The sequence below is a fragment of the Muscardinus avellanarius genome, assembly GCF_963383645.1.
Source record: "Muscardinus avellanarius genome assembly, chromosome: 3".
Classification (NCBI taxonomy): Eukaryota; Metazoa; Chordata; class Mammalia; order Rodentia; family Gliridae; genus Muscardinus; species Muscardinus avellanarius.
This window is the reverse complement of record NC_137788.1, coordinates 161892266-161902247: the sequence shown is the minus strand read 5'-3', so window position 1 is coordinate 161902247 and position 9982 is coordinate 161892266. Positions and strand designations below refer to the sequence as shown.

At 48.6% G+C, this 9982-nt stretch overlaps 1 protein-coding gene across 1 annotated transcript in view; it reads right to left on the bottom strand.

The window, feature by feature from the left end:
* Positions 1–1017: 1017 nt before the first annotated feature.
* The window catches only part of FAN1 (FANCD2 and FANCI associated nuclease 1), a gene marked incomplete at both ends in the record, with an annotated part of 33104 nt that continues 24139 nt past the window's right edge, over positions 1018–9982 (bottom strand). Inside the window, 4 exons of the mRNA XM_080691708.1 lie at positions 1018–1155; positions 5023–5151; positions 5819–6013; positions 7134–7237. Of these exons, the coding sequence (XP_080547834.1) occupies positions 1018–1155; positions 5023–5151; positions 5819–6013; positions 7134–7237 (566 nt within the window). The remainder of the gene's footprint in view (positions 1156–5022; positions 5152–5818; positions 6014–7133; positions 7238–9982) is intronic.

Here is a 9982-nt window from a genome sequence, read left to right as displayed (position 1 = left end):
TAATTACACTGTCAGTTCAGAAAATGGCTCCTGATCTAACTGTCAGGGGTCTTCCTGAGGAGAAAAGAAGGTGCAGCTGCCCTGGAACATGCTGGCCGGGCCCCAGCTGCTAACAGCAAACAACCACAGCCGCCAAAGAGGTTAGACAACTTAATGAGAATTTGGATTTTTAATCCCTAAATAGATTGGAAGTTATGTTTCTGTCCTTGGATAATCACAGTTATCCATTTAATAACTAAATGTGTCAAATACAATAGAAAAATATGAACTGAAGAATCTCCATTTCCAAAATACTTATTAGAAACATTACTTATGCCACATTATGAAAGATCAAGAGATGAAAGCTATTCATCATTTGCTCATTGGGTTTTCGTTTTGGGTTTTTTCCCCAGCTTTTTTGAAAGTCTAACTTATGGCATAGAGGCACACAAGCAACTAAAATGGCCACTATCGTTTGACCTTTAAACTCAGACTGGCCTCGAAGTGCAATCCTCCAGTCTCAGCCTGCCATGTATTGGGATTATAGGCATGTGAGACTATACTCAGCTTTACGTTTTGACCTTTTAAGTTCATTACCAACTGGGCATGGTGGCCCACACCTATAATCCTAGTACTTGGGAGGTTTTGACATGAGGATCACAGATTCGTGACCAGCTTCAGCTACTGAGTAAGGCCCTCGGCAACTCACCCCCTGCCAAAGAATAAAAATTAAGGCTGGCGGGGGGGGGGGGGGGGGCTGTAGCTTGAAGACAGAATGCCCCTGAGTTCAATCCCCAGTACTGCAAAAACAAAAGAAAACAAAACAAAAAAAAACACTACACACAATGTGGGGTCAATTAGTGTATTCAAGTAGATACCAAGTTCTCCCATAGAGACTGCAGAAAGATGAGTCATTAAACTCTCAGGCTATAACAAGAGCAAAATTAAATACAATTAAATACAAAATTAAATACAATGTAATAGTATTTTACACTTGTGAAATGCAGCGTGTGACCAGTATTCCCAAGTCCATGGCTCTTAGCTGAGGCCTTTGCTCCTGGATCCAACCGCCACCACGTGACAGACTTCCACTTCAGCCCCCAGCTGCTGCAGCTCAGCCAGCCAGACCATCTGCTTGTGGGAAAGGCGGTCATTGGGGCCCTTCACTTCCACCAGCTGGAAGGTACATTTAAAGAAAGGTTATCAGTCAGCTCAATAAGGTACAGCCATTTTCACTGACAGCTGTTTATTTTATTTATTTATTTATTTATTTTAGAACTGGGGTTTGACCTCAGGGGCATTCTACCTCTGAGGTACACCCCCAGCCCTATTTTTTATTCTTTGTTTTGATACAGGGTCTCACTAAGTTGCGGAGGGCCTCACTAAGTAGCTGAGGCTGGCGAGGAACCTGCGATCCTCCCGTCTCAGCCTCCCAAGTACTGGGATGACAAGCGTGCGCCAACAGGCCCGGCCACCGACATCTATTTAAAGGGTTTATTGTACTTCACCACTGTACATGTATATATAAAACAAACATATGTAGCTATTTCTTAAGAACTTTTTCTAATCTGTAGCTACCAGACAGTTTTTTGTTTTTGTTTTTGGTGGTACTGGGGTTCCTGGAAGCCCTTCTTCCTCCGGGCTACACTCCCAGACCTATTTTTATACTTTTTTATTTGGAAACAGGGTCTCTTAAGCCAGCACAGCTGACTTTGAACCTGTGCGATCCTCCTGTCTCCACCTCCCAAGTGCAGGGATTACAAGCGTGTGCCACCACGCCCGGCCCCAGACAGTTTTTTTTTTTTTACAGAGAATTAGTAAATTGATTCTTAGTATAGCTAATGAAATAGTGCTTAAAATATACACTGGATTACTACTCTCCTACTTGAGACCCTCAAAGTACTTGGTTACATTTGCAATTAAATCTAAACTCTTTATCAAGACCTGCAGAACTAGGCTCCAACCCCTGCCAATCATTCCAAAGGCCTTCCACAGGAATCTCCCTACCCAAAGGCCTTCATGCTGAGGACCTTCCTCCCTGTTCTTCACACTATTTCCTTCCTTCCTTCCTTTTTTTTTTTTTAATTTTGATGTCCATCAACAGATGAATGGGTTACAAAACTGTGGGATATGCACACAATGGAATTTTACTCAGCCATCAAAAAAAAAAAAAAAACTCAGTTACATCATTTTCAGGGAAATGGATGGAACTGGAGGACATTATGCTAAGTGAGATTAGTCAGTCACAAAAAATAGGAAAGCAGATGCTTTCCCTAATATGTGAGAGCTAAGGAGAAATGGGTCATAGGAGGAACTCTTGAAAGAGGAAATCCTATAGAGGAGCAAACAAGACAACCTAAAGGAGGAGAAAGGAGGGGGGAAGAGGAAACTCTCTAAAACACACAAGGTACTTAAACATATCGAAGTCAATCACTAAGCCAAGCAAGGGAAGGAGGGACGGGGAGGGAATGGGGTAGGAATTGGGTAGGGGTTAAATCAGCGATGTGTACATGTATGTACACACAAGTCCTTTACCCCAATATGATGTTTGAATATAATGCACCAATAAAAATTTAAAATAAAACTATAATGCATAACTATCAAAAGCAAAAAAAAATTTGAAAGAGGGTCTCCTTAAGCTCCATGGCTGGCCTTGAACCTGCAGTCCTCTAAGGAGGGTCTCTAAGGATTTCCAGCAATTCACCACACGACGCATCTGCTTATTACGGATCAGTTCCATGAAGACAGAAACCACATTAGCTCTGTTCATAGCATATTGCTGAACTAGAAGACACAGCAATAAAAGCAATCCTAGACGAAGTATAGAAAACATTTTTAAAGCTGGGTGTGATGGCACAGGCCTGTAATCCCTGTACTCAAGAAACTAAGACAGGAGGATCACAGAACATAGGGAGATCCTGGGTCAAAATAAAAAGCAAAATAGTGTTGAGGGTATAAGACAGAGGTAGAAGGCCCCTGAGGTTAACACCCAGGGAAAGAAAGAGGGAGGGAGGGAGGGAGGGAGGGAAGCTGGAGTAGCAATAAATGACAAAGCTGATTTCAGAGCAAAAAACGCTGACAGGAGTAAAGGACTTTCATAGTGATAAAAGGTCCACTTACTAATCCTCAAAATAATTTCTGCATCTTATAACAGAGAGTCAACGTGCACAAAGCAAATACTGAAAGAAATGTGGAAGAAATCCACGAAGCCAGTTTCGGCCAGAGGAGTCAATGGCCTTCTCTCCACAGGTTACAGAACAATAAATAAGACGCAGAAAGGACATGGGACTCGCTTGGACAACACTGTAAGCCAGCTTCACCTGACATTTGTAAATACCGCCCCAACAAAAGCCAAACAAACATTTTTTTAAGTTTGCAAGCAGACTATTCACCGAGGTGAGCAATATTTTGGATTTCATTCAAGTCTCCATAAATTTAAAAGGATTCAAGTCATAAAATATGGTCCTCAAGGCTTCACCAGCGAATTCTGCCAGATTTATGGGCTAGCATTAATTCTACACAAACTATTTTAAAAACTTGGAAAGGATACTTTCCATCCTATTCCACGAGGGCCAGTACTATATTACTCTGAAACCCAAACCCAATAAAAATATAAGAAAGTTACAGATTCATATTCTACATAAACATATGTACAAAACTCCTTAACATTTTACAAGATAAAATCTAGCACTCTATAAAAAGGATAATAAATTAGAACCAAGTGATCTTTATCTGAGAAATGCAAGGTAGGTTCCAGATTCAAAAACTAAGTGGTAGAGAATTTGCTTAGCATTTGGGAGCCTGTGTTTGGACTGCAGCACAACCACCACCAAAAAAAAAAAAAAAGATTTAAAACCAGGCCCTTTCCTGGCGTGATGGCACATGCTTTTAATCCCATCATTTGGAAGGCTAAGACAGGAGGATCTTGGTTCAAGGTTCACAGAAAGGCCTCAGCTATTTAGTGAGGCCCTTTGAACTCAGTGAGACGTTGTTTCAAAATAAAGAATAACGAACAGGGATGGGGTGTAGCTTGGAGGTAGAATGCCCCTGGCTTCCATCCCCCCAGTACCACAAAAAGATAAAGCAGACCCTTGCACAGGCCCCACCTTTGGGCATGCCTGTCAGAGGCACAGCGAGGTCTCTGCAAGAGGAACCAGCAAGGCCCCAACAGAGGAGCTGCAGAAACTTCAGAAAGGCTTCAGGGGTGTGTGCATTTCTGGGCACCAGGAGGGAGACTAACCGAGTCCTGGAATGGAACCTTTTTTCCGAATTCCCACTCACTAGCCCTAATTGTGAACCAAGAAGCGGTGGGTGGACTTTGGGATGCTGGGCGGCTCTGTTCTTGGAGTTGCGGGGGGTTGCATCCTGCTTCCTGAGTACCAGAAAAGCAACCGGGGTGGAAGGATTGGTCCATGTGGGCTGAGGGTGTGCTGAAGTGGACAGAGCTGGCAAAGCGGAAAAGTAGAAACATTTCAACATGCCGTCCACTAAAGACAATGTTTTATATTTACAAGTTCAGGCAGAAGAAGCAGCCAGGGTTGAAGGATTAAAGTTTTATCACTACTCAGGATTTGGGTCTGGAGTTTTATAGTCTTAATAGGCAAGAATTTCTCCCAAAGGAATGGCTGATTGGGAAGCTCTTTGGCTCCTTAGTAGAGTCTTGGGGTACTTTCAAACCATGACTGGCTAGCACAGCTGGTAACGCCAGGTGTCAAACCGATGGCGCTCTGGAGAACAGAGCCAGCGTAACCTGAGGAACACCAATGGCTCCCGCAAGCCATGGCCACACCGGAGAAGCTTTTCACGTGAACTTTAATACCCGTCACCAGTGTCAGGTCTAAAAGTCCGAATGCCTGGCCTTGTCACTCCACTATCCTCAGCAGCCTGGATCCAATCCTGAAGCGGCAGCGTGCGGCATCATGGGTCTGGGCCTGCTGGTGCATGCAGGCACCCAGGGAGCCCGGGGGAAATGGACTCAGAGGCCCACGCTCAGACATCCCAAATCAAATTACAAACTCCACTCCCAATTCTGGCTCCACTGACCTTACAGCGGCGACACTGGGAGTCCCACACCACCAGGTCCGGGAGGCCCCCTCGGCAGTGCCGGAAGTCAGCAGCCAGGCGCCGGCACACCCCGCTGAGGACGGGGCCCCCCAGGCAGGAGACGAGATCCTGAACACAGAGCACACGGGGAGTTAGCCGCTTCCCTGGGACAGACCCCGAAACAGGCGTCAGCGGCCCTGAGACAGAGCAAGACCCGCGTATCAGCAGACACAGGTCCAGGTGCGCCACGGTGGCGTCCTGCTTAGAGGGGGCTATGGCCCCTGGAGAGTGTCCACTGCAGTCCACACTGGGAGGGCAGTTCTCCTTCATCATGGACCAGGGATCTGCCCAGGTGGACATTCTGGGGACATCTGAAGAGGTGGGACTTAGAGTCAGGACTGAGAAGTGTCACAGCCATGACCCGCAGAGGTTGATAGTTATGGGTCCAGAGGAGGCGGCCTCCATGCTGAGGCCGCAGGTCAAGCTAAGGAGCGCTCTCCTTTTCTCTTTCTCTCTCTTTCTCTCTCTCTCTTTCTGTTTCTCTCTCCCTTACACACACACACACACACACACACACACACACACACACACATACTCACTCACTCTCTCTTCTCTCCTCCCTCCCTCCCTCCCTCCCTCCCTCCCTCCCTCCCTCTCTCTCTCTCTCTCTCTCTCTCTCTCTCTCTCTCTCTCTCTCTCTCTCTCTCTCGTGTGTGTATTCTGATGCAGTTGCAAAGACACCCAGCGCCAGGGGCCTCACTCTCTGACCCGACCTCACCGGGAGCTGAGCCGTCACCTGAGCTTGCTGAAGGGACTGGAAGCGATCCCAGCTGACGAGGGCCGCCACTCTGCCCTCCTGCGCCCGCCACGCAGCCGCCAGCCAAGCTCGCAGGCGCTCTGCAGGGGCGCAGTGGATCAGCCGCAGCCGCTCCTCCAGCGCCGGCGCCCTGCTCTGGAAGAAGCTGTCCGTGCACAGGTCCAGCGGGGACGCCTGTGACATAGGAAAGCTGAGTCACAGCGCGCCCGAGTGGGCAGGACCCTCGGGGAACACCTGCTTCCTGCGCTGCTTAGAAAGCGGCCAGTTGGCTGAAATGTGCTTATTCTCAAAAGATATGTAAAGATTAGCCCAGCGTGGTGGATAATCTAGACAGGAGGACTATAGGTTCAAGGCCAGCCTCAGCCACTTAGGGAGGCCCTCTGCCACGTAGTGAGACCATTTCAAAATAAAAATAAAATAGGGCTAGGGATGTAGCTCAGAGGTAGAATGGCCCCGAGTCCCACTCCCACCACAGGGAGGTAAATAAACAAATGAACTGGAGACGTAGCTCAGAGGCAACACACACACAGAGATGTATAAGATACCTGACGTAATGTGACCTGATGTTAAAGCAATGTATGACACTGGTTTTAGCTAGTCATTCATTCATTCATTCATTCATTCATTCATTCTTCATTCGCAGCACTGGGGATGGAACACAGGGGCATTCTACCTCCGAGCTACACCCCACTGGTGTTTTAGAGTGACAGTTTTCAGAAGGAGCTTCCAGGTGACTTCAGTCGCGCTCTTTGCTTGCACACGTGAGTGTGTGCGACGACCCTTGGTGTGGTGCCTGGGCTATGACAGGGACTCAACAAAGCTTACAGCTGAAGGTACTTCACACTAAACATCTAAAATGCACCGTCCAGTCCAGTCCAGCATGGTGCTGCGCAGCTGCAAACCTAGTACTTGGGAGGCTGAGACAGGAGGATCGCAAGTTCGCAGCCAGCCTCAGCTTCTTAGCGAGGCCCTCAGCAACCTTGTGACTCACTTTACAAGTAAGAAATCAAAGAGGGCTGGAGGAATAGCTCAGAGGGACAGTGCTCCTGGGTTCCGTCTCTAGCACCACACACACAAATTAATGAAATGCAATGTAATGTGGAAGGTAAACCAGACTTTAAATTTAAAATTCAACACACTTACAATTTAAATTCTACTAACTAAAAAGAGAAGGCATTCTGGCAGTGGAATTAGCAGGATGACCCACGGGTCACCTGGAGCCTAGGGAGGAGCAGGCCTCTGGAGACCACCGATGTCGGCGCACGGGGGCGCAGGAGCGTCCGCGGCAGCTCACCTGGTAGGCATTCCTGAAGACGTCCGGTACCCCATCCATGAAGATTATGTCCCACAGGAGGAGGCCGCACAGCGTGCTGAAGGTGGATCCTTCCCCGTGGATCCCTAGGACGGCATCGCACACGGGAGGAAAAGTCAGTTCTGTCTGTTTTTCCAAAAATGCACCGTGACCTACGGCATATTTGATATCATGGCAATAAGAGAATCAGCTTTGTAGGTTGGCATGGTGGCGCACGCTTGTAATCCCCGCACTTGGGAGGCTGAGACAGGAGGATCGCAAGGGTTCGAGGCCAGCCTCAGCTACTGAGTGAGGCTCTCAGCAACTTAGTGAGACCCTGTTTCCAAATAAAGTACAAAATAGGTCTGGGAATATAGCCTGAAGGTAGAAAAGCCCCTGAGTTCCACTCCCAGTACCACACACACACACACACACACACACACACACACACACACACGAGAAGCGGCTTTGAGTCTGTGTGCACACAGGCAAAGCTCCCCTGGCTGGTGGCACCTGGCGCCCACATCAGAGCCAGTGAAGGCGGGGCGGCTCCCCTAGGGCCGGCTGGCGGGGTCCTCTCCCTGTACCCACACATGCACCTGGGCCAGGGACTGAGGCTATCAGCTTAGGGCGCGGCCCGTGTCCTCCGCTCTGCGCTCCTCTCTGTTCTGTCCCCCTCCCGGCTGTAGCCCCTCATCCCTGGAACCTGTCTCCATGATTCAAAAGGACAGAGGCAAGAACGAGATTCAGCCGGGCCCTGGGCTGAAGCCAAGTCCTGTAAACTTATCGAAAGCCTTGTACCAGGACCCTGGGTTCCCCACAGGCCAGGAAGAAGGCGGGATGGACTTGCAGTCAGTTGCCCGTCCCTGTGTGTACGCTGCTCAGTCAGGAACACGGGCAGGATGGTTCCTGACATCCTGGGCAACCCAAGTTATGCCTGTAAATTCTAATTTCACTCATTTTTGGTGCCATCCTTCTGGAAACTTCAGATATAACCTTCCTGAAAGGGCCTGTGCTTGCCCTTTCATAAATTTCCCCTTGAGGAGAAAGTCTAGTATCAAACATTCGGCTCATTTCCAGTACATCAATTTAATAAACAAAAAATATTTTTGGCTGGGCATGGTGATACCTGCCTGTAATCCCAGTGCTTGGGAGGCTGAGACAGGAGGATCATATAGGTTCAAGGCCAGCCTCAGCAACTTACTGAAGCCCTCAGCAATTTAGTGAGACCTTGTTTCAAAAAATAAATAAATAAATAACATAGGGCTGGGAGTATAGTTCAGAAATAGAATGCTCCTGGGTTTAATCCCCAGTACCCACATATAAAACGATACATAAATACATATTTTTATTAAAAATATTTAGTAGGGTATGGTGGCACATGCCTGTAATCCCAGTACGTGGGAGGCTGAGACAGGAGGTTCACAGGTTCAAAGCCTGCCTTAGCAATTTAGTGAGACCCTGTTTCCAAATACAAAATACTAAGGGCTGGGGGGGGGGGGGTGCTGTTTGGAGGTAGAATGCCCCTAAATTCAATCCCTAATACCACACACACACACACACCAAAAAAAAAAAAAAAAAGTTCATAAAAAGATGGCTCGAGCCGGGCATGGTGGCACACACTTATAATCCCAGTGCTTGGGAGGCTGAGACAGGAGGGTCCGGGTTTGCAGCCAGCCTCAGCTTGTTAGTGAGGCCCTCTACAACTTATTGAGACTCTATATAAAAAATTGGGCTGGAGGTATAGCTCAGAGGTAAAACATCCCTGGGTTCAATCCCCAACGCCACAAGGGGGGAAAAAATGGCCAGAGCCAGGCCCTGGCGTGGCCCTGCTCCGTAGGGTACAAGGATCCCTCCTTGTCTTTGACACGATACCCAGCGGAGGCGCTTCCTCTGTAATTCCCCTCTCCCGTGACTTAGACTTTACTAACTGTCAGGAGGGACCATTCCATTTGACAAGTGAGAGGGCGGTGTTCACTGTCCTCTCTTGACCCTGGGCCTCAGATAAAACACTGGATTTCCGGTTCACTCTCTCAGACCACAATCAATGAAAGACGGAAGCCAGGCTGGTACGGGTAAACAAACAAACGCAAGCCATTTCCAACTGACGACCGAGAGGAGGCAATTCTTTAAGAAAAAGAAGACCTCTTCTCTGCTGTTATGTAATGAGGCTTCAGGCGACAGCAGACAGCCTCAGACTCCACAAACAGCCCGCTGCACGCGGGTCCCACCCCAACACCCCTGGCCTGCAACGGCGCCTGCTCCGGGAGGCGTGGCCGTGGCCGCCCGGCCCTTCCGGGGACATTAGCTGCAAACATGGCAGAAGATGGTGTCTAAATGAAACCTAGAAACTCCCAGGCCCAAAGAATGCCGAGGAGCCCAGACCGAGCCCTGGGGAACAGCTGGAGGCACCTGGCTCCCCCCACGGCACTCTGGGTCTTATGTGTGTGTGGTACTGAGGACTGGACCCAAGGACATCCTACCTCTGAGCTACACCCCCACCCCTTTTTACTTTTTATTCTGAAACAGACACTGCTCTTAAAGGTGTGCTTCTCCTGCCTCGGCCTCCCAAGTCCTGGCGTACAGGCTCACTGAGTCATCGGGCCCGGCTGGCACTTCCAGATAAGAAATGCAAAAGGTGCCGCATCAGCAGCTCAAGGCACAAAGCCACACTCAGGACAAGAGGCAACGACCACACACACGCTTACACACACACACGTAGACACAGGTACGCACACTTTCCCTGGCACCACGCGCACGCAAGCAAGTGTATATGACACACACACATGTACACAGACTTGCGCACACCTGCCCTCCTTTCTCACTAATAAAAAAGTAACTCGAGCACTTAA